Source organism: Chanodichthys erythropterus, chromosome 3 (assembly GCF_024489055.1).
Source record: "Chanodichthys erythropterus isolate Z2021 chromosome 3, ASM2448905v1, whole genome shotgun sequence".
In the NCBI taxonomy this organism is placed as follows: domain Eukaryota; kingdom Metazoa; phylum Chordata; class Actinopteri; order Cypriniformes; family Xenocyprididae; genus Chanodichthys; species Chanodichthys erythropterus.
In genome coordinates this window covers 65,480,356-65,505,820 of record NC_090223.1, presented here as the reverse complement: position 1 = coordinate 65,505,820, position 25,465 = coordinate 65,480,356, and the positions used below count along the sequence as shown (strand labels likewise).

Genomic DNA, 25,465 nt, shown 5'->3' with positions numbered 1-25,465 from the left:
ACCTCTTCTCACCTGCTTGGAGTGACAATAGGGCTCATTTACATCTCATTTAGATACCCCCTGTAAAGCTGCATGGTTGCATAGCAACGTCAGGACCGCATACTATTAATAATAAAGGACAATGTACATTGTAAATGTCAGTAATTTATCTTTTTTGACTTTTATAAAAATGATTTAAAGGCTGAAATATTTTTCAGTTTTATCTTTTTATAAAACAGCTGATAGTCCTACTGAATAGACTGTTAGAATTTGTATTATGGCAAGAAAAAAGCAGCTAAGTAAAGAAAAACGAGTGGCCATCATTACTTTAAGAAATGAAGGTCACTCAGTCCAAAAAATTGGGAAAACTTTGAAAGTGTCCCCAAGTGCAGTCACAAAAACCATCAAGCGCTACAAAGAAACCGGCTCACATGCGGACCGCCCCAGGAAAGGAAGACCAAGAGTCACCTCTGCTGCGGAGGATAAGTTCATCCGAGTCACCAGCCTCAGAAGTCGCAGGTTAACAGCAGCTCAGATTAGAGACCAGGTCAATGCCACACAGAGTTCTAGCAGCAGACACATCTCTAGAACAACTTTTAAGAGGAGACTGTGTGAATCAGGCCTTCATGGTAGAATATCTGCTAGGAAACCACTGCTAAGGACAGGCAACAAGCAGAAGAGACTTGTTTGGGCTAAAGAACACAAGGAATGGACATTAGACCAGTGGAAATCTGTGCTTTGGTCTGATTAGTCCAAATTTGAGATCTTTGGTTCCAACCACCGTGTCTTTGTGCGACGCAGAAAAGGTGAACGTATGGACTCTACATGCCTGGTTCCCACCGTGAAGCATGGAGGAGGTGTGATGGTGTGGGGGTGCTTTGCTGGTGACACTGTTGGGGATTTATTCAAAATTGAAGGCATACTGAACCAGCATGGCTACCACAGCATCTTGCAGCGGCATGCTATTCCATCCGGTTTGCGTTTAGTTGGACCATAATTTATTTTTCAACAGGACAATGACCCCAAACACACCTCCAGGCTGTGTAAGGGCTATTTGACCAAGAAGGAGAGTGATGGGGTGCTGCGCCAGATGACCTGGCCTCCACAGTCACCGGACCTGAACCCAATCGAGATGATTTGGGGTGAGCTGGACCGCAGAGTGAAGGCAAAAGGGCCAACAAGTGCTAAGCATCTCTGGGAACTCCTTCAAGACTGTTGGATGAGGATATTTTTCAGCAGTGCATGTCTTCTGTCTCCATTATCTTGTACCAGGATTCCTTTGAAGTGGTGAATCCCCTTGGATCAGGGAGAAAAAACACAAGGAGCTTGCTGTTTACATGTCCCTGTCAGAAATCTGGCCTCATAATAGGTCCTGCATAGACCCCATACAACTTGTTTTGCTTTGTAAGGAGGAAGATTCGCAGTTTTTGGGCAAGAGAAAGTGTTTGGTCCTCTTGTAAGAGATTTGAGGGATCTCTTACAAGAGGCAAAAGGGCCAACAAGTGCTAAGCATCTCTGGGAACTCCTTCAAGACTGTTGGAAGACCATTTCAGGTGACTACCTCTTGAAGCTCATCAAGAGAATGCCAAGAGTGTGCAAAGCAGTAATCAAAGCAAAAGGTGGCTACTTTGAAGAACCTAGAATATAGGGCTGGGCGATATATCGAATGCTTTTGTCACGTGCATTTCGTCAGTAAAGCCGGTTCCCTGATTGCCGCTAAATCGCCATCACCTGCTTTCAAATGAAGCGGCATTTAATAGACAGAGCCGTAGTTCACTGATAAGCCACGCAATATCGTGTTCAATATCGACGGCGATTCATATCGATATTGAACGCGATATTGCGTGGCTTATCAGTGAACTACGGCTCTGTCTATTAAATGCCGCTTCATTTGAAAGCAGGTGATGGCGATTTAGCGGCAATCAGGGAACCGGCTTTACTGACGAAATGCGCGTGACAAAAGCATTCGATATATCGCCCAGCCCTACTAGAATATGACATATTTTCAGTTGTTTCACACTTTTTTGTTATGTATATAATTCCACATGTGTTAATTAATAGTTTTGATGCCTTCAGTGTGAATCTACAATTTTCATAGTCATGAAAATAAAGAAAACTCTTTGAATGAGAAGGTGTGTCCAAACTTTTGGTCTGTACTGTATATATTTTTTTCAGCCATCTTTCTGGTAGGACATATTGTACGCATGTAAATCTTCTGGCATTGATCGGTACAATATGGGTTATCGGTACACACCTATGCAATTGTGATGTATCATATATATATATAGACACAGATGTATTTTTCAGCCCTGGAAGGTCACTGCAATAAAACAAGTAAAAAGCATTTAAAACAGACACATACAGTAATTTATTAATGTTATAAAATTCTTCTTTACAGATCATGCCAAAAAGATACTGCTCTGGTAAGTTGATCTATTCTGTGATCCTAGTTCCTTGTGGCATCACAAAGTGTTATGAATCGTTTATTACGCAGTAATAAATCATTTTGCGTCATACACTGTGTTTGAACTTTTTTTCCCCCATTTTTTCCCTATTAAAATCATCTTTTCATGTAGCAGTCAAGTGCCTGATGTGCCCCGCGTGGATCGTCAACATCAGCAAACACCTTAGGACGGTCCACGAAGTGGCCAATGCAGAACAGAGAGGCCTCTTGGCCCAGCTTGGCAGCCACAGAGTGAGGCTGCCCAATTTGGTTTGCCCACTCTGCAGCAAGCTGGTGAAATACCCTGAGAGGCACCTGGAAAGAGGCCACGGGGGCATGTCGGTAAGTCAGTCTTAAAACTGACGGGATCGTGTTGGACCAGTTGTTTTACATTAATGTATGAAATAGTTGTCTGTTTAAAGAATACTGAAATGTTGTTTTTATATATATTTTTATAAGGAGTCGTTGCGGTCAAAGACGTTGAGATCACTGGAGAGGTTGGTGATAATTGGGAAGCTTCAAATCTTGCGGGATTCAGAGCCGGCCATCCCCCTGGTCTCCGACTTCTCCCAGGCCGAGGCCCCACCTGACGCCTGGCCGGACGTTCAATTGCTTTAGGTGGCAGCCTTACCACCTCAGGTGCTGGCCTCACCGACTGCAGCGACGTAAGAGCAGAGGCTGGTGCAGATATAGAGTAGGAATCCACTGATCATCATAATCCTAATAGTTTTTGTTATAATTGTGTGTTTTAAATTTAAAATAAAAATGTCCTTTTAATTGTGTTCTTGTCTTTTTTTGGCTGCAAAACAAATTGCATATATATGTAGTGTCCGCAGAGCGGTGCATTTGGCGGCCACTAAATAAATTATATCTGGAATGTCTTTGTTTTTTCGACTTCCATTCGTACCAGAAGGTTCCAAATGACTTGAAAGTCAGTGGAATGCATCTAGTGCAGTTAAAGGATTTTAATCCATAAAACTATAAAATAGGAAATATCATCTGAAAACACTGTTTCCAGGAACCTATTATTTGGCAGCCACTACATAATTGGGAAGTGGGATGTCTTTTTGTTTTCTGCTCCCAATCATACCAGAAGGTCCCAAATGATTTGAATATTAGTAAAATGCATCCGACCGAGTGCACCAAGCATGGTAGTTTTAATCCATAAAACTTTTGTAAAAAATCTGAAACATCATCTATAAAAACTGTGTCCAGGAACCCATTATTTGGCAGCCACTACATAATTTTGAAGTGGGATGTCTTTGTGTTTTCTGCTTATATCTCAGCAACTTGAAAACATGAACATGAAATTCAGGTCAACGAAAGGCCTCGGGGGTCTCTATTGAACACGCAGATGCGGCAGATTGTCCTGAAATTTGAACCGTGTGTACAACTGAATTAGACGTTTCGAACGAGATTGGTGCTGCTAGGGTAGCTTTATGGGTCCCAGAGTTATGGTCTTTAAGGAATTCAGTGGCCCCCAGAGCTCATAAAAAGGTCTCGGGGGCCCCTGTCAAACGAGCCTAACCCCGAAGTCGGGGGCCTTCGGGTTCGTGAGCTAGAGCCAACACAACAAAAGCATCCCACTTGCCAATTATGTAGTGGCCACCAAATAACGGGTCCGTAGACACTGCCTTTTCTATGCCAGTTAGTGCCAAGTACGGTAGCGGTGTTATAAATGATGACTGGGATGTTTTTGTGTTTTCCACACTAAGTTGTCCCAATTCCAGGTTACTGAATGTGGCCCAATTAATGGGTTTGTGGACGGAAACTTGTACGACGAAACTTGGTGCATGTGGTCTGCCAAGTGCAGTAAAATAGTTTTTATCAGGACAGGAGCTACAGTTTAACTTGTTGAATGATAATGGTTTAACTGGTTAGTGAACAATCATCCCAGTGGCCCAATAAAGTGATTCCAATGCAACTGCAGTGTTCAACATGGGGCAGCAGGTCATTTGCCAACTATAGTGGGTAATCGGACATATAGTGGGTCTGAGGGATGGGGCGTGGCTTGGGAGTGGTCAGAGAGGGTCGTCAGGTCATTTGCCAACTATAGTGGGTAATTGGACAAATAATGGGTTCGTGGGATGGGGGCGTGGCTTGGGAGTGGTCAGGGGAAGTCACCAGATCATTTGCCCACTATAGTGGGTAATCGGACAAATAATGTGTGAACTGTAGCTTTTTTAGCTCCCTGAGGTCAGTTGGACAGGGTGGGGGCCTTGCTTTTTAAAAATAAGTTTAAATGCAGAATTCTATTTACTGAGGTTTACTCAATGTTTGAAGTTATATGTGTGTTATAAATATGTGTGTGGGTACTAGATGTTTTTCAGTCCTTGTTCTGGTATGGGACCTGAGGAGCTGATTTTTCAAGTTTAACTCTTCATGTTCTGAATTCTGTGGCTCCTTTTGAAAACTAGGAAGAAGAAAGTCAAGACTCAGCCCTGGTTGAACAGCAATAGCAATACTCTTAGGCAAGAGTGCAGGAGGGCTGACTGTAAATGGCTCAAAGATAAAGATTTATATGAGACTTGTAATTTATTTGAGAGATTGTTTGACAAAGTTTCAAAAAGTAGTTAAAATCTAGCGTTGGCGTCAGTTCTGGCAGGTCACGTCAGTCAAGCTTGCATCAGCTGACTCCCAGGTGACTTGCGTCTACCTATAGGAATACGACGCCTATTACGGCATCTATATATAAGCTCCTCAGTATTATCAGCAGCTATTGCATTTCTCAGGAGCAAATTACCCTCCTCCATCCCCAGCTCCTCCTCTCTTCAGTCAGGAATGGCCTTATTATTTCCCCTGAATCAGACTAATTCTCGAAAAATGTGTATGTTAAATCATGACATTTAATGATATCTCATGTTGGTCCTGTTCTGTTTACCCTAGGGGGTTTATTGCTGCTCTCCCTGCTCTTATCCATGCTAGGCTGCATGGATGCACAGGGAGTTCTTGCCCAGAACAGAACCATACCGCCAATACAAACTCTATGCATTATCTATCATATTTGACGATAGTGGTCCTGACAGAATTAGTTTTTTTTTTACATTACTTCAAAGAATTATCATAATTCAAAAATACGCTTCAGGTAGTCTTGTTCTTATATTGTTAGATCTCAGTCCTGCTTTTAATACGGTCAATCATGATACAATTTTTGATAAGCACAGTATAAATTATCATCTGTATGCTGATGATTCCCAAATTTACTTCTCTATAAAACATGGGGAGCTATCTTCTCAAATCTTTGTTTGCCTGTTTGGCTGATGTGAAGTTGGTTGGTAAACAACTTTCTCCAACTGAATGAAGACAAGTCAGAGTTTGTTGTCTGATGATGTGATATGGAGTCTAATAACAACCTGTTATTGCTTCCTGGGGAAAAACTTTCCTTTGTGAAAAATCTTTATTTTTGACTGAGCTTACATTTGAGCTGAGCTTATCATCAAATCTAGACCTATAGCCAAGTTGATGTCTGTCCTCTCTTTCAATGATTTGGTGAAGGTTGTTCGTGCCTTTGTGCCTTTCTCATTTGGATTATTTTAACTCTTTGTATCTGGTGTGATTCAGGCCTCCCTCTCTCATCTGCAGCTGGTTCAGAACTCAGCTGATAGGCTTTTAAACTTCAAAAAGTTCAGTTCCGTTCTCTTTCAAGTGAATCCTCATGTGGACCTTAAGGTTACCTTTAAATAGGAAACACTTTCCACACTGATCACATGTAAATGACTTCTCTTCAGTGTGAATATTCATGTGTTCCCCAAGTCTTTGTTCCCGTGTGAAGCCAGTCCCGCACAGACTGCAGGTGAAAGGTTTCTCTCCAGAGTGAATTGTCATGTGGACTGTAAGGTTTCCCTTTTGACTGAAACTCTGTCCACATTGTCGGCAGATATATGGCTTTTCTCCGGTATGAATTCTCATGTGGTCTTTAAGGTTTCCTTTTCGACTGAAAGTCTTTCCACACTGTTGACAGGTGTAAGGCTTTTCTCCAGTGTGAATTCTCATGTGGGCTTTAAGGTTTCCTTTGTCACAGAAACTCTGTCCACACTCTTGACAGATATGAGGCTTTTCTCCAGTGTGGATTCTCATGTGGGCTGTAAGGCTTCCTTTATGTGTGAAACTCTTTCCACATTGTTGGCAGGTGTAAAGTTTCTCTCCAGTGTGAATTCTCATGTGGTCTTTAAGGCTTTCTTTATGTTTGAAAATCTGTCCACATTGCTGGCAGGTGAAAGGATTCTCTTCAGTGTGAATTCTCATATGGACTTTAAGGTGTTTTTTGTGTGTGAAACTCTTAGTTCCTGTCTTTTGAACTCCTTTTTGTGAGGAAACCTGTGTTGATATTTCCCCATTCATGAAATAATAATGTTTATCATAATGTTCTTTCTCTTCTTCCCTTTCATTAGGTTCATGACTCCCTTCTTTCAGTTCCATCAGGTCTAGATCAAAAATAGACATAAAACAATTTAGACATTTAAAGCATCAAAAGCAACAACATGTATGTTCTATAACCTATCCTATCCTATCCTATGGATCAGGGATGAGCAGGTTTGGTACTGGAGGACCACTGTCTTTCATCCCTAATCAAATACACCTGCCCGTCATTTTCAAGCAATCCTTAAGACTTAAGGCCGATTTATATTTCTGCGTCACGTGTACGATGTAGGCTACGCTACGACGTACAACACGTCAATTCTATGCAGACTGCAAGCGCTGTGATTGGTCTGTTAGAATCCCTCCCTCGGGTCAAAAGATTGGTGTGGAGCAATCGGAGAAGAGCAAGTGTGTGGCGAGGGGGGTGTGGTTCAGCAGCGGGAGATGAGCAGCGCTTAAGTAGATCAAGTGCAAATGATAAACACCTGTGTCTCATTGCAATAATTGACATGGGGAGACCAGATAAAGCCACCAGGAAAAAGGAAGTGACTGACAGAGAAGCTGTGTCTCATTTCGAAGGTTGCATCCTCCGGAGGTCGCATTCGAAGATTGCATACGTCATTGAGGCTGTATCAGTAAGTAGGACTCTCCGAACCTGACCTTGGAATGCATCCTTCTTTCATAGGAATTTGGAAGATGCATGAGGTGTATCCTTCACTGCTGCAGATAGCCCACAATTCTTTGCGTCGCTGTTAACAGCCATCATTTATTCAAAAATAAATAGTGGTGCTGGCAAATGTACATACAAGCGAAGATGTGTTTAAATGCAAGCAGTTTCATGCTTTTTTTTTTTTAAACTTTGTTCTTCCTAATATCCTCCTCCTTTGTCTCTGTAACATATCTGTTGTACATAAGACAGTTCCTCAAGCAACCAAAATAAAAATAAAACAAGTACATTCTCTTTTCAAATTACAAATTCATTAATAATTTTCATTCATTTGCTGAGAGCGCAATGAGGTTGCCGTGAATGTGTTGGCATAGCAACGATATGCTTCCTGTTTTCTTTCCTGCCTGTGTGTCCTACGAAGGATGTCTTGTTTAATTTTGGCTAAGGACACTCCATATACTGCATCCTTCACAGGATTCATCCTCTTGAGGATGCAGCCTTCGAAATTAAATGAAATGAGACACAGCTACTGACTGACTGCACACTTGTGGAGGCTGGAATTTGATTACTATGTTTACAGCTTTATGTTGATTACGTTTTGGGAGCGCAGAGACCAGATGCACAGACTACTGCACGGAGGCTCCGGTGTAGGTGCATAGTGATGAAATAAAATGTTATTGTCAATATTATGAAAACACAATTATGACAATAAAATTTATGAAAAGAAATCAATCAAGTCCAAATAAGGCATACTTTCAGTCATTCAGTCAAGAATTAACACATTTACATGAATTGTGAGTGTTCTAAAACATAACTATTTGTGAACACATAATGCAAAATGTATGTAGTTAAAAGATGTTTGATAAGTCCATTTAAAATTTGTAGAACAGTCTTTGTTGGCTTTTCTGTGAAGTAAGGAAACAAAAGGTCTGCACTGTCTCTCTGTTTCTTTGATCTGGTGATCAAAGAATCTTTATCTTCTTTGGGTGACCATTTGGTTTGTCACTTCTCCTGCTATCAGGAAGCATAGGGTGTTGTAAAAATAATCAGCATTGGTTCTCTCTGCAGACGAGCTGGAGCCGGAACCTTGATTCTGAATTAGAATTATGTTTTGAAAGAATCATCTGAATGATTCATTTGTCTGGTTCCTCCAAAACTATGTCAAATTATCCATTACTCCTATTTTTTCTGTAATTTAATTACAGTTACTTCTGATGTAATTGAACTAAATACTGTGTTTAGAACAATTATATATAATACAATAGTGGATTTAACATAAAAATTATGGCTGTCAATAGATTACATTTTAATCCCAATTAATCACAATTAATCTCACACTTATTGAGAAATTAAGCATACATCAGATTAGAGACCTGCACAACCCAGCACAACCGAGTGCGGTGCGGGACAGTATTTGGTGGGTGATAGATTTTATGTTGGTCTCAGCATTGAAAGTATGTGGACTGCGGCTCCTTTTTTTCCTCTGTCAAAGCTGTATACTATGTCTTAACATATGGTTTTCTATGTACTAGAACCATTTCCATATAAGGCTGTACTAGGAGTGAATGTGAGACAGGGAATGGTCTCTGCTTTTCTGTAGTACTAGAATAGGAGAAGGTCCTTGGGATTTTAAGGGACCTCATGGGTACCTGACCAGTAGATGACCATATTTAGACTTGTTTTTCTATATGTATCACATTCCTATATCATGATCTATATGATGTATTCTCTTTCTCATTGGCTGAAACTATACTACACCCCTTGTACTCTTTCTATATATTCTCTCTTTTCTTATCAATAGAATGAGATTATATTCTCCCTCAGCGCTGAGTGATTGCTCATTCAATTGCCAAATAAGAGGTCTGTGATGAGGCACGAATTAGGAGCAAAAAACCTAACAGTGGGTGAATGCGGATGCGGGCGGCACGATATTATTGTGTGCGCGTTGCGGGAAAATAAAATTATTTGCGGGACTCCCGCAAAGTGGAAATATCTAACAAAATAAAATAACTAGAAACAAATAAACCTTTATTTATAATAAAATAAAATAAAAACGATCTACAGGCGCAGGGTCGGAAGCTAACTCTCGCGTGGTTCATAGGCGCGAAACAGCCAAGCCTACCACACAGAGGCAAAATGTCTGCACCGCATGACTCAGGTGAATCGCTTAGTCCTACAGATATTAGTAAGTTATTAAAGAAAGGAACATGCAAAACTACAAAACCAGCAACACCAATGGAAAGCACCTTCCTTTTGCGAGCTGTGACAAATGCAGCAAAATACTCACATACAGCGGGCACAAGTCTGAAACTTCAGGTCTGAAGCGTCATGTGTGCACCGTTTTAAAAGGCCAAACATCCCTGACATTTACGGCAAGTCGAAAGTGTCAAGTGCACTAAAAGATATAACAACAGAAAAATGTGTTGACTTTGTTTGTGCCGACATAAGACCTTATTACACCGTCTCTGGCCAGGGTTTCAGGGTTTACATATGCAATGTATTTTTATTTATTTTTTTTTTTAAAAAAAACAATACTTATACGCTTACCCGCGGGATTTTGCGGGCGGGAGCGGGAGAAAATAATATATATTTTTGCGGGAGCGGGCGGGAGTGGGACACAATCTTGCGGGAGCGGGACGAAAAAATCCGTCCCGCGCAGGTCTCTACATCAGATTCAAGTGTGAGTCTCACAAAACTGTATTTTTCAGCTTTTTAAGGTAAATTTAGGTCTTTTCAAAAAGAGGACACTTGCAGACTCCAAAAGGACACCAAATAACCAAATGTTATGAGTCCAAATAATTCATACATTTATGTACACCTAAGCACCCACACACAAAAACACAACGTTTGAGAATTCACAGTGTATATAGTGTGTGCAACAGCAAAGAGCTTGTTTACATTTTAGACCAGTCCAGTTGCGATACTGAACAGGAGCACATGGAGAAGCCAAGAAAACCTAAACCAGCCGCCTTGACCAGGGGCCCGTTTCAATAAGGAGGTTCAACCAACTCGGAGTTGAAACTTGAACTCTGAGTTGACTTACTCTGAGATGGGGAACTCTGAGTTTTCAGTTTCAGAACAGTTGAATTGAGTTAGTTCAATCGACTCTGAGTAGGTTGACTCGGAGTGCACCACTCATCATCAATGGAGCTCCGATATTACGCTTCACCATGGCAACAGCACATGACAAAATGACATCCGCAGATTTCTGAGTCAATGCAAGTTTAATTCTCATCACTGTTATAATATCAAAGGTGAAAACTGGTAGAATAGTAAGTTATTGAACTAATATTTATTTTCATGGTATCCCACATGGAAAAAAAGAAGAAGAAAAAAATAATAAATAATAAGATAATAAGAGTGTAAATGATTTTTATCATTATTAAACACTCGTTAAGCAATTTACTTCCACTTTTAGAAAATTTTCTTTTTATTAAAAATATATGCTTTTTGAAGTGATATATGATGGGAAAAGGGAGAATAGCGAGCTCGGCAAAAGGCAGATTCGAACCCAGTCAATCACATCACATGTTAATTCTCCGCACACAACACACTATTGCCTACACCACTGCAACCACTACAACATGTGTTAACTTTAACCTGGTGTGACACTGGTGGGAGGAGCTACTGTAAATTTGCACTTAGTAATACCCAGAAGAAAAAAAGTATACTTGAGTGCATTAAAAAAAATACTTAAATACAAGCAAGTACATTTGTAGTACATTCTTTATTTTGGTGCTAAATAAAAGTGTCAAAGTTATACATTATAAATGCAGTAATTCAATGTATATCTGTACTTCAGTAGTACTTCACTGCACTTGGAAAAGTATACTAAATACCACTACTACTAAAATTGATTTTAGTGCAATGAAATAAAGTATACTTACCACAAAAATATACAGAGGAGTTTTATTAGTGTATTTGTTAAAAGTGTGCTTTCAATGCTTTAAAATTTGTTCAGTCTTAGTAGACTTTTATATAATAATCCTAAGTTTAAATGACGTTGATTTTCGTACAAATATATTACTAATGTACTAGTTATAAGTACATTTTCCCCCAGGTGAAAAAAAGTGCAGTAGAATACACTTTATTTTAGTACACTTATACACTTCCATAATGTACTTAAAGTGCTCTATTTCAGTGCACTTATTTTATACTTAATATACTAAAAGCTGTACTTTAGTACTTCTTAATATAATCATAAGAACATCTAAGTGTACTCAACTGTGCTATTTTGAGACACCATGAATTTGAACTAAAATGTGCTTTTAACATAATATCTCTATATTTAAAAAATGTATTTAGTTACCACTTGTAGTATACTTGAACCCATCTTTCACACAACTTTAAATGTACTCATCAGACATAGGAAATTCACTTATGAATTATTTAAAATATAAGAATAATATACGATAAATATATACAAAATTTGTAATGTTGTAGGCAATAAATTATAAATACATTTTGAATATTCATTATATATTAATCTTATACTTGAAATACATCATAAGTCTATTTTAAAAGTGTTTGAAAGATGGGTTCTGCTACAAGTGGAAGTACTACAAGTGGTAACTAAATAATTTTTTTTAATACAGAGATAGTATGTTAAAAGCACATTTTAGTTCAAATTCATGGCGTCTCAAAATAGCACAGTTGAGTACACTTAGATGTTCTTAAGATTATTTTAAGAAGTAAAGAAGAGCTTTTAGTATATTAAGTACAAAATAAGTGCACAGAGCACTTAAAATAAGAGCACTTTAAGTACATTTTGGCAGTGTACTGTGTACTAAAATAAAGTGTATTTTACTGCACTTTTTTCACCTGGGTAGACACTCCGACACTTTCCGTTTGCATTAAGAATATTTTTATTACCACACTGGCAGATATTGATAATTTTACTTAAGTAAAATGCACTTCATTTAGATCCCCCCAGGAAACAAAACTAAATATCTTATATCATTTTCTTATATAGAAAATCCATCTTGATTTAAGATTCTTTAGATATTTTTTACTTGAAATAGGATGAAAAATACTCATTTTTGCAGTGTCAATGAATGAGTGAACTATTTAAACATCACTTGCCATACATCACAGTTACCATAGTAAGTTACTATGGTAACTGACTCTGAGTAGAAGTTACCTCTCTTTCAGAAACGGGCTTGACTTACCCTGCTTTCTCGGGTTTGACATACCTCCCATTCTGAAACAGAAAACCCAGAGTTTCCCTCATTTCAGGGTTAACATACTCAGAGTTTTCACTTAACCTCCTTTCTGAAACAGGCCCCTGCATATATACTGAAGTACACAGAAACATATACAGGACAAATCCAAACATTGTCATGAAAGTGTGTAAAAACAATGTGAATGTACTGAAATGTGTCTGTGCAGAAATGTGATCAGTGCGTCGAGAGAGAGAGAGAGAGAGAGAGAGAGAGAGAGAGAGAGAGAGAGAGAGAGAGAGAGAGGATTCAAATGATATTTGATCATTATTTTTAATAATGATCAAATGACTGAGTTCAGCTGTGAGAATAAAACCAACCTGTTTGTTCCTCAATATCTTCATGTTTCACACTGAATGTTTCTTCAATCTTTATTTCTTCAAACTCCTCTTTATTAAACTCAATCTTCATGTCTTCAGTCTCCGCTTTAATAATTATCTTCATATCTTCAGTCTCTTCTTTATTAAACTCAATCTTCATTTCTTCAGTCTCCTCTTTAATAAACTGTAAGTAGAGAATAATTAAACAGAGTTAAAAGTCTTCAATGACCTAACGTTGGACTAAAAAAAAAAAACACTCAAAACTAACACTGCAAATTAATAAACTTCATATTTAGATAATTATGATCTACATTTGGTATTTAACGAGTTATAGATTATATTTAAATGATTACACTTTGATGAAAACATGATTAGTTAGTTTGTTAGTGTTTGTTGTTCTCGTTCATGTTCGAACAGCACGAGTCGTGATTCACTGAATCATTTATCAAAGTGTTTGATTCAATTGACTCGGAGTTGAAAAGTTCAGTTTCTCCATCATTACTCCCAAGGACTGAACTCGTGTTCATGATAAACTGATTTATGATTTATAGAGAGAAATGAGACGCAGGTTTACTGTTTCTCATCAGTGGATATGAGCTTTACTCACACAAATATCCTTCATTACAGTTAGATAAAGAATCACAATGTTACTAAATAGTAAATAAACTCATTTCACATCGCTTGTAAAACTATTAAAAATACAAAACTGTTTCTGTCGATTAAAACAGCTTAAATTCTTAAAACAAACCTTTATTCAGCAGAATCACAGCAGATGCAGGAGTGCGGTGCAGTCTTATGACGTCATGTCGTCACTCCAAAATAAAAGTCATGCATTGTCTACAATCACAGAAGTGTACAGGAATCCAACTATTTTACAAGATAATTTTTGTATATATTTTTGTTGCATTTTTACAAAAAATCTTCTGATTTAACCTTGAGATTTGAAGTATTAGATAGCTTAGATATTTGCAACACTATTTACAATGACACTAATAATCAGTAAAAATCAATCGGTAGTTATTAATAGAATAACGAGACACAAACCTTTACATTCAATCGCTTTTGGCCCCATTTATTTATGATCACAGTGCACACACATACAAACTTTTAGTCCAAAAGTGCGCACATTTGTAGAAATACACGTTTACCTCAGATTTCATTAGAGCGAATATAAGCCGGGCCGTACGCAGGGTTTCATAATTACCCTGGTCAGAAAATGTTGTTAGTTTGGGGGGTACGGGGGCATGGTCCCCTAGAAAATTTAGATTTCCCTGGTGTACATATGTGCATTTTTAAGACGTTTTAAAGGGGTGGTTCAGTGTTTTTTTCTAGGCTTGTTTCTGGGGCACAGTTTAACATGTCTTAATGCTTCGTTTTTTTTGGGGGTTTTTTTTGAAAATGCTGTATTTTTCATATATTTTACCTTTATTCTGCATTCCCTACATTCGTTCACTATTTACCCACAATCCTCTCTGATTTTGAATGTACATTCAATGTACACTCGTTAAAGCTGCGTTAATTTGTCAAGTGTAAAGTATAATTTTTTTATTAATTAGAACAACTTTGTAAAGATATTTTGAAGCGAAATGATACACGTTTATATCATAAAATATATACTTATTATATCTTATATATATATCTTATTATCAGAACTATTTTATACAGATTTGCTGTACACCTTTGTGGAATCTAATTTTTTTTAATAATTCATTAATTATACATTTGTAAATGTGAAGAGACACCAAAAAAAAAAAAGTTTTATCCCTGAATTTGATACACATAAGGTATCAGAAAACATTTTTACAGATCTCAAGCTAGCACAGACCTGACCAAACATAACATTATGCACATTTAATCCACAATCCATCTCTGTATAGTGCCAAGATCATGTGCTTGTTTGATTTAAACATTTCACCATCTGTGAAATCTGTGAGAATTTCATCATTTTCAGATTGAGCTCTATTAAGAGTATCCCAGAGATCTTATTCCTTGCCAGCTTTGCAGCAAAGAAAGCAAGGGAATGTATTGGAATGATATAATTTTGTCATTTTCTTGTTTATTAAGGCATATCTTGATGGGTTTTTATCATTTTCAGCTCTTTGACGCAGTACTGGTCCAGCATCCATTCAGAGCTAATGTTTTTAATGCATTGCTCAAAAAACATGACCATAGAGTTTGTTCTTTCTGCCAGAATATGGACTACTGCTTGTTTGTTGTTCCTGTGATTTGATGATCTTGCTGTACGTCATTCAACTCTGCCTGTATAATAATTGACACAATTATGACAGAAATAACAATGACAAGAATTATTTTTTTGGAAAGCAAATATAAACACTACCAAAATTTATATTTCTATATTTTTTTACATTCTTCCCAGTAAGTATTGTATTGTATAAAGTATTGTTACAGGGTATTACATAAGTAGACAGTAGCCTACTCTTTCAGTGTTTCACCTGAGACAAAAATACCCCTCCCCGTACCATTAGTCAAGGTATTAGCATGGTAAACGTAACCTTGCAGTCTCGTGATACAGAGAATCAGATTTGTTGACACTATAACGTTATACTACGGGCTTGTACGGTTTTAGGCTTATACTACATTTTTATTTCTGAGCTCAGTCCTTATGTAAATCAAACACTTCTTATTGCCTGCCTGATTTCACAGCGAACTTATGTTACTCAGCTAATGTGACTGACACTTTCAGGACAACCAAATACCATGCAAAAGTACACTTACAGCGTTGGGTGCTGATCCACTTTGTTGTGTTCGTGATTTAAATATTGTCGGTGTAGCCTCATCCTTTAGGCGTGTTCCTGTGCAGGTATAGTCCTCCGGTGTGAAATGCTCGGAGCAAACACGCCACTTCTTCAGAGTCATCAACGGTGTTTTTGGATTCTTGTTCAAAGCAGCTAACCAAGCTCTCCGCTGTATGTGGTGAGCTGGAATTCTGTGAAACATGACGGCACTATATACCTTCTCCTTCTTATCACAACCCTTTACGATGCACGTTATAACCATGATTGTCCACAAACTATCTTCCTACAACCTGATACTTCGTCAACTCTGCTCAAACTATTACTACTGGTGCAGGTCACGTTGGTTCTACTGACGGAGATGAGAGGGAGCGGGGGCCGGTGAGAGGACTTTTCACGAGTGAAGATATTACTGCGCCAAGTCAAAGTGCTCCCGAGCACTTGCTATGGTATTCCGCCATACAATATAGTTATCCATTTTACACGCTTAGAAAAGCGCAACGTTTTGTTTTGTGTCACCGTCCTAGGTCGAGTTACACTACTCGAGTAACTGTATTTAAATAGGGAAAACGTGGAGGTGTTTGGTAGCTTCTCTGCTTGGCCCCTATTGAATGAACTGGGCTAAGCTAAGTGCTAACAAAGTTTCGCGATTTAGTACACGCACTGAGACGAGAGAGGTATGTATCAACTCGTCTTAGTTAAGGGAATAACATAGTTTAATATGAAAAAACTCATGTATTTTTATTGTAAAATTAATGACAGATTTAAAAAAAAAATCTAAATATATATTAACGTTTTAATCAAAATAAATTAACATCATATCAAAACAATGAAAACAGCAGATTTTTGAACATAACTGCACATATATCCCAACAACAAGCAATAAGCCTTTTCTCTCAAATAACAGCTCAACACGTTTTTGGCAGTTCAGCCATACATCTTGCTCTCAGTTTGTTTTTAAGGCTGTGGGCATTATGTCTGTAGTAATATCCCTTATCTCCATAGCCATGCCATGTTAGAGCTATCACTAGACCTTGCTCAGTCTGACTCGCCTTCTTCACTGGGACAGGGAGGGGTGCAGTTATGGGGAGACTGGGGTGCTGCTGACTCATCTGTTGTTAAGTCTGCTAAAAGGGGTATGGACAAAGATTTAATATGAATATCTTGCTAAATGTTTCCCTGCACTGATTAAATGTTGATGAAATGTAGGTTAACACTAACCTGCAGCTAGCTAGCTTATTTCACTATGGACAACCTCTTCCACTCTGAGGCGTATTTTTTTAAGATTTCCACCTGAATTTGACATACCAAAGTTTAAATGTTCACCCTTCACACATACAGTGAGAGAAATGTAAAATATTGGTGTCATTGTACAGAAAACCCCTCAAAATAACAAAATCAGATTGTAATACTTCAGAAATAACATTGTATGCATTTAAAATACTGTAATAAGCACTTAATTTTTTTTTTTTTTTTCAAAATCCTGTCTTCGAAAATCTATAATTCAGGTTCTGTTTGCTCTAGGAACCTGCTGTTTTCTTTAATTCCACTGTGTGTAAAGACAATAACTAAATCAGCATATTATCATCTCAAAAATATTGCAAGAATCAGATGCTTTGTCTCCAGTCAAGACTTAGAGAAACTTGTTCATGCTTTCATCACCAGCAGGGTGGATTATTGTAATGGGCTCCTCACTGGTCTTCCCAAAAAGACCATAAGACAGCTGCAGCTCGTACAGAACGCTGCTGCCAGGATTCTGAGCAGAACCAGAAAACATGAACACATCACACCAGTCCTCAGGTCCTTGCACTGGCTTCCAGTTGCATTTAGAATTGATTTTAAAGTACTGTTACTTGTTTATAAATCACTCAATAGTCTAGGACCTCAATACATTGCAGATATGCTCATAAAATATAAACTTAACAGATCACTCAGATCATCAGGATCAAGTCACTTAGAAATACCAAGGGTTCACTCAAAGCAAGGAGAGTCTGCTTTTAGCTCTTACGCCAGCTGCAGCTGGAACCAGCTTCCAGAACAGATCATGTGTGCTCCAACAGTAGCCACATTCAAATCTCAAAACACTCAAAACACATCTTTTTATCTATGCATTTGCTGATTGAGCACTGTGCTATGTCCGAACTGTTTGCACTTTATTTTATACGTATCTTTTTATTCTTTTAATTCCTTTTCCTGTTTTTATTTCATTTTCAATGTATTTTATATTTTTTATGTATCATCTTGTTATTCTGACTTTTAATGCATTTTAAATATTGCTGTCTGGTTGAAAGAGCTGGGAGAATTAGGAAGAAAGTGATTAGGTTAAAATTTGGTAAATTTGGATAAGGGGACAAACCATGGGGAAATTTAAGCTGTAGTGCATGGTTAAGATATCTCTGGATTACAGTCAGGACTCTTTCCAAAGGGGGAAATTTCCAAAGGGGAAACTTGAACTGCGTTGCATAGATATCTCCGGAAGGGGGATTAGGGCTGTGTGGTGCAGTTTGAGGTGTCTTGGCAAAAGGGGAGATTGAAACTGTTTTTATCAGTTTGAAGTGCCTTAACAGGTAGCAGTCCTGTTGTGTGAGGAAGATCCATTCTGATCCGCTCTGATGGATAGATCAGTTTAGATCCACTCTGATGGACAACAACAACAACAACAACAAACTCCCTAAGACTTCCTAGCTCTTCCATCCAGATAACAAAATTCTCTGTTTTTACTGTTATTTCTATTCCTTATGTTCTATTTTTATTATTCTTTTTCTTTATGTAAAGCACTTTGAATTACCATTGTGTATGAAATGTGCTATACAAATAAAATTCCCTTGCCTTGCCTAATTTTCTTACTATGATGTTTTTTGCTTACCTTTACTACTGAATTTCAGAAGTGCATCATGATTCTGTTCACACATGGAGATGAACTGGAGGATCTGGAACAGGCATTGATGAACATCTTAAACTGAAAGATCGTGCTGCTGAATGTGGAGGACAATTTTACTGTTTCAATATCAAGAGTAAATCAGACATTCAGGTACAAGAACAACTGCAGAAGATCGAAGGAATGATGATGGGAAATGGTGGAAGATTTAACATGGAACGAATGAAGATGAGCAACAACAAGTTAATATAGTCAGTTGTAGGTTGTTTTATTGTTATGTTGTAAATGACAATGATAGAAACATGGAAGTTTGTTCACTAAGTGTAAGTCACTAGTTTGTCACACTGACCTTAAGGGAAGAATCCATACAGTCTGTTTAAACAGTGATTTATCATTCTGTTGTAATTTCAGGAGAAAATTCAGATTTTCCAAGCAGACACTAAGCAACCACCAAACTGTCCTGCCGCTTATTGTGGCTGTAAGGAAACTACTTTGTTTCTCAGCACAAAGATTAACTACTTATCGTGATTTCAGACTGTGGTGATGTGGTTTCTCCACTGCGTGGATCTTCATGTGTATCTTCAGTTGACTTTTAATAGTGAAAGTCTTTCCACGCTGATCACATGTGCGGCTTCTGTCTGCTGTGGATCCTCTCATGTGTTTTCAGATGTTCTGACTGACTGAATCTCTTGTCACAGTGTGAACACTTGTAAGGTTTTTCTCCAGTGTGGATCCTCTCATGTGTTTTCAGATGTTCTGACTGATTGAATCTCTTGTCACAGTGTGAACACTTGTAAGGTTTTTCTCCAGTGTGGATCCTCTCATGTGTTTTCAGATGTGATGACACACTGAATCTCTTGTCACACTGTGAACACTTGTAAGGTTTCTCTCCAGTGTGGATCCTCTCATGTGTTTTCAGATATGATGACCGACTGAATCTCTTGTCACAGTGTGAACACTTGTAAGGTTTTTCTCCAGTGTGGATCCTCTCATGTGTTTTCAGATGTGATGACACACTGAATCTCTTGTCACACTGTGAACACTTGTAAGGTTTTTCTCCAGTGTGGATCCTCTCATGTGTTTTCAGATGTGATGACAGACTGAATCTCTTGTCACAGTGTGAACACTTGTAAGGTTTTTCTCCAGTGTGGATCCTCTCATGTGTTTTCAGATCTGTTGACTGACTGTATCTCTTGTCACAGTTTGAACACTTGTGAGGTTTTTCTCCAGTGTGGATCCTCTCATGTGTTTTCAGATGTGATGACACACTGAATCTCTTGTCACAGTGTGAACACTTGTAAGGTTTTTCTCCAGTGTGAATTCTCTGGTGCTTTTTTAAATCGCTCCATGTAGTAAAAGTCTTCTCACACTCAAAGCACATGTACTCTCGCACACCAGTGTGTATTTTCTCATGTCTTTGTAAACTATACAGCTGTGAAAAACTCTTTCCACACACAGAACATGAATATGGCTTCTCCTTTGTATGAACTCTCAGGTGTCTCTTCAGGGCTGATGCCGAGAGAAACGTTTTGCCGCATTCATTACATGCGAACAGCTTCTCTCCGGTATGAACTGCACTGTGAATCTCAAGACTTTGTTTTGATGTGAAACTCTTCCCACATTGATCACATGTGTGTGGCTTCTCTCCTGTATGAATTCTCATGTGAACATCAAGACTTTTTTTGGTTGATAAACTCTTTCCACACTGAGTGCAGGTTGTAGATTTCTTGGCTCTTTTCTTTAAAAAAGTCTTTTTAGTCTTTGAGCGACTCAAAGGTTTTTCTCCAGGTTTGTCATGATGTTCCTCCTCCACTTCACTCAGTTCTTCACTCTCCTCCTTCACTTCCATCAGCTCTGAAATTACAAAAATAGTTAATTTTCAGTATATTAAAGTAATTCAAAATGAGGATTATGAAGTGAAAGAACATAAAAGTGAACCTTCATGTACTGAAATAAACGACTGCTATGAAATATTCTGATCACTTTGATGCCTTTTTATATATTTATTATATGTCCCTGAAACAATTATTATATTTAAAACATTATAGACAAATCACCATGTTTCTGTAGTGAGAACTATTAAATATGTTGATGAATCACAATTATTGTCATATTTTGACACCAACATTTGGATTGATGTTTATTTTACTAAAACTTTAATTATTAAGGGTTGGTCACACTTTTTCTTTCACAGACTTCCACACATGTGAATGTGGGACACTGAAAACAAACTCAAGTGAATTTTGACCTTCAACCCTGTTATGAATTTTCCTCATCTTAAAACTGACGCCCAGGAAGTGACATCATCTGGGCTCTTTCTACAGCATGATGGGAGGACAATTATGTATTTTATGTATTTTGACCTGATGTTGACAATGAATATTTTTCAAATCTCACTTTACTGACCATCAGTGTTGTGGGTAACGCGTTACAAAGTAACGCGTTAGAGTACTCTAATTACTTTTTTCCTGAAATGTGTAACTTAACGCGTTAGTTTCGTGCGTAAGTAATCAGTAACTTCGTTATTTTTTTTAAAAAGTAATCCGTTATTTTAAGGAAAGGAAAATCCCGACTGCAGCCTTTTTTTTGTCAGACAGTAGGCCTAGGTCTACTGTGCCACCTGCGGATGTATCAGCGGAGCCGAAGCTCTGTGATCGTAAAGTCAATGGCTGTGATACGTCTGTCTGTGCCCTGCGCCTGACCCTGTGTGTGTGTGGGGTTTTTTTCGAACTCCCGGCAAGATGGCAGAGAGGACAGCGTTTGGTTTATGGAAGTACGCACATTATTTTCAATTTGTCAACGAAAAAGAAAAGAACATAATGGTAAAATGCACACTCTGCGTTGGTGAAAAGCTTCTGTCGACCGCCAAAAATTCTACCTCAAATTTAAAAAAACATCTCGCATCCAAACACCAATCTAGCACTCTGGTAGCAAAGCCTGCTGAGGAGGACGACGGTGGTGCACCAGCTCCAAAGCAACAGCGTTTGAGTTTTAACTCCGCTAAAACAGTCCCCATCAGTGAGGTTCACAAACTTGTGGCCGGTTATGTAGTCGAGGAGATGCTTCCAATTACAACTGTGGAGCCTAGGCTACCCGGGCTGGGTAGGTGCGAATTTTGATTAATAATATGTTCTGTGATAATAAATAAATAAAACGCCATGTGGAATAGCCTATTGCTGACTGTCTTTCCTGTTATTGTTATCCTGCAGTGTTAATTTAGTCGGATGACTGACGTTATTCATTGTCGGGAGTCACGACTTCTAGGTGCATTTAAAGGGGCCGGGGGCTGTGTCTGTCATGTGTGAGCCGCTGCAAACGGCTTTTAATTTTTGGTAACGCATGAGTACTCTAACGCGTTACTTTTATGAATAGGTAACGCTGTATCATAACTGATTACTTTTAATTGATGGTAACGTTGTAACCTAACTAACTACTTTCCAAAGTAACTATACCCAACACTGCTGACCATTTGTTGAACATTAGATTGCATATCTAAATGTGTAGTTGAATCTTTCTAAGATGAATGTTGTTCAGCATCATGAATGAATGAAGAATAAACACCAACCTCTTTGTTCTTCAGTATGTTCAGTGTGTTTCATTCTGCAGGGTTCTGGATCACTCATGTTCTCACTGTCCTCTTTAATAAACTCAGTCATTGCAGATTTCAGCTCTTCCTGATCTGATCGTCATCTGATTGGAATATCCCAGCATTTATTGATGTATTCCATTGGGAGGAGCTTCACTTATGATGTGACTGCTGTGGGAGGAGCTTCATTGATGATGTGACTGCTGTGGGAGGAGCTTCATTGATGATGAATCCCAGTGTGGGAGGAGCTGATCTGCCAAAATAAAAAAATATATCAGTTACGGGGTTTGTTTTTATATATAAATGATAACAATATAATGTAACGAAATTATTCCAAATATTAATAATGCTAAGAAAAAAAGTTAAAAGCACAAAGACAAAAATAATTGTACATATCTGTAGTCAACAAATCCCCTCAGTCTGTTGACAGCAATGAAATTAGCTCTAAGTGTCAATTTACAGCAGATCTGAAGACATCAGCATAATAAATGAGGTGAAAACAGGAACTATTGACATGAAATAAAGAGTGTTTTCAGCAGTTTCTCTGTCATTATTGATGATCCTCAGACTATCAACACTCATTCAACAAGACATTCACATCATCTCACTTTATTCTGTGAGAAACTGATTATTGGAGTCAGGATGTATGAGAAAAGACTATAAAACTACTTTAATGAAAGACAATACTGTTATTTTTCAACATGATGTGGATAAAACACAAATAACACAAAAACAAACACTAATGACACTCATTTTCATCAACCACTGCTGCTAAATAACTATGAATTAACTATAACAATGAAACATGGTTTGATTTTATGATAACGTTAATTGTAATAAAGTAATTAGATATTTAACATGTAACAGTTTTATGTGCAGAAACTGAAAACTCTCCCCGTCTCAGACTCACAAATCCTGCTGGAAAGATCTCACTTGGAGAAAAACTCTGAGATTTTAGATTTCTACTTTAACTATTTGCAATTTTTGTAAAGCTTTCATTCACTGTATGGACATCATTGCATAAGGAACTACTTTGTCACTTCCTGGAACATGTTTTTATTTTTTATTAATATGGTCATTCATCTAAAACTATTATAAATGTTTTGCTTTTAATTTAGTATGATGTTGTTATTAAACAGTGTTTTGTTTTGTTTTGTTTCTGAATGAATCTGCGTTTTGAGCGAATCAATCGGGTGAATCAATGATTTAGTGGTGCACTCATAAAGAGAGCCATTTACTTCATTCCTGAAAGCCGTTTGAATGAATTGAATGATTGGAAAGGATTCAGTAACTCACTCATTAAGACATTTACTTCCACCTACTGGCAGTTTTAAATTCTTTTTTTAGAGTATAACTTCAATAAATAAATCATATTTATATAATAATAATAATTAATAATTATCATTTACTCATCCTCATGTTAAATCAAATAAAATATTTAAAGCTACTTTTTGTAATGTCTCTTAGATGATCTTTTGGGGATAATTTCTCAGCCAAATTTGACATGCGATTAAATTGTGATTTAATCATTGTGCAATTAATTAAATAAATTAATTTATCTAAAACTAAATGTTTTGTTTTAATTTGGTAAAATATTTAGCAGCAGTGGTTGATGAAGATGAGTGCCATTAGTTAGATGATCTGCTAATGATCTGAATGTCTTGTTGAATTGATATGTTGAATGTCTTGTTGAGTGTTGATAGTCTGAGGATCATCAATATTAACAGAGAAACTGCTGAAAACACTCTTTATTTCATGTCAATAGTTCCTGTTTTCACCTCATTTATTATGCTGATGTCTTCAGATCTGCTGTAAATTGACACTTAAAGCTCATTTCATTGCTCTCAACAGACTGAGGGGATTTGTGGACCTCAAATATGAACCATTATTTTTGTCTTTGTGCTTTTAACTGTTTTTCTTACACTTCTTTACTACTTTTCTAGATATCTGTCAATATTTTAATGGAGAAACAGAATAAAGTTCTAAATTAGCATCAGTTACTTTACGATAGACCGATATAAATTCTGAATGCATTTAGTTTATGGGTGAAATACAAAAAGGGTTAATATAGCACAAAAGGGAAACAAGCATATTTCAGGCATATTTAGAATGATAATCAGCTGACAATTAAAATACTCTTTAATTGTCATTTTAAATCTTAAGACTTAGCCACTTTCCTTCAACCCACTAGATTTCACCCATTTGTCAGCAAGAAGTTTTTTAATAATTTAAAAAATAATGAAATTTAACATGAGATATCTTATTCTTTTTAATATGTTTTATTAAGTACAGGTCAAAATAACTGATTCCTTTTAGCATTAAATATATCTGTTACACTAAATGATGATGACACATTAAAACATTTTGTTTTCACGAAAGTAATTTGAAACATTAAACAGACACACTTCATTTAGTGGGTTTTCTATTTAAAATCACTTTTGTACATTTAATTTGATGCAGACACTACAGTTTGATCTCTGGACTTTAACCCTATAAAAACAAACACAGTAATTGATTTATTTTTTATTTGGGCAGATCAGTTCCTCCAGCCAATCTGCTGTTCAGTCAACAAAGCCCCGCCCACTGCAATGAATTAATGAAGCTCCTCCCATAGCAGTCACATCATCAGTGAAGCCCCTCCCAGTTCATCAATAAATACTGGAATATTCCCATCAGAGGAGCACTGAAGCTTCAGGAAGAGCTGAAAACTGGAAATAACATGAGTGATCCAGAACCCTGCAGGATGAAACACACTGAAGATACTGAAGAACAAAGAGGTTGGTGTTTATTCTTCATTCATTCATGATGAACAACATTCATCAGATCAAACTAAAAATTTTACATTTGTTTCATATCTGGTTCACAATTTCCAGGAGTGTTACTAGAATTTAAGCTTTTTCAATACCATTTTCAACACTGTTATTTTTAAGAATAAACTGTAAACACCAAAATGTATGAAGTAAATGAACTTTCCAGAATGGCTGACAGGGTTGTGAGTGAAACTTGAGCAAAATCTCTTCTTACAGTAACTTTGGTAACAGGGTTGATGAATGCAGTCATTCATTTGTGTAAAAACTGAGACAATGGATTGAGATTATTCTCTTGTCCTCCCATGATGAGTCCAGATGATGTCACGTGCGCCGGGCCCTTCTCGCGGATCTCCACGGCTACGGCTCGCGCTGGGACCCTCGTCCCGCGGCGGGGCTCCCTTCGCGGGGGGTCTCGTCCGGGCGGGGGGGCCACCCGGCGCGGTGCCTGGAA

At 37.7% G+C, this 25,465-nt stretch overlaps 2 protein-coding genes across 2 annotated transcripts in view; one reads left to right on the top strand and one right to left on the bottom strand.

Moving 5' to 3' along the window:
* The window catches only part of LOC137005847 (zinc finger protein 569-like), a 220,081-nt gene that overhangs the window by 92,385 nt on the left and 102,231 nt on the right, over positions 1–25,465 (bottom strand). The window contains exons 4-5 of the mRNA XM_067366476.1: positions 19,288–20,281; positions 6,038–6,681 (exon numbers count right to left, since the gene is read on the bottom strand). Coding sequence (XP_067222577.1) covers positions 6,038–6,681; positions 19,288–20,281 — 1,638 coding nt within the window. The remainder of the gene's footprint in view (positions 1–6,037; positions 6,682–19,287; positions 20,282–25,465) is intronic.
* LOC137006336 (gastrula zinc finger protein XlCGF57.1-like) overlaps positions 24,924–25,465 on the top strand; it is a 51,370-nt gene continuing 50,828 nt past the window's right edge. Inside the window, exon 1 of the mRNA XM_067366994.1 lies at positions 24,924–24,981. Within this exon, the coding sequence (XP_067223095.1) occupies positions 24,924–24,981 (58 nt within the window). The remainder of the gene's footprint in view (positions 24,982–25,465) is intronic.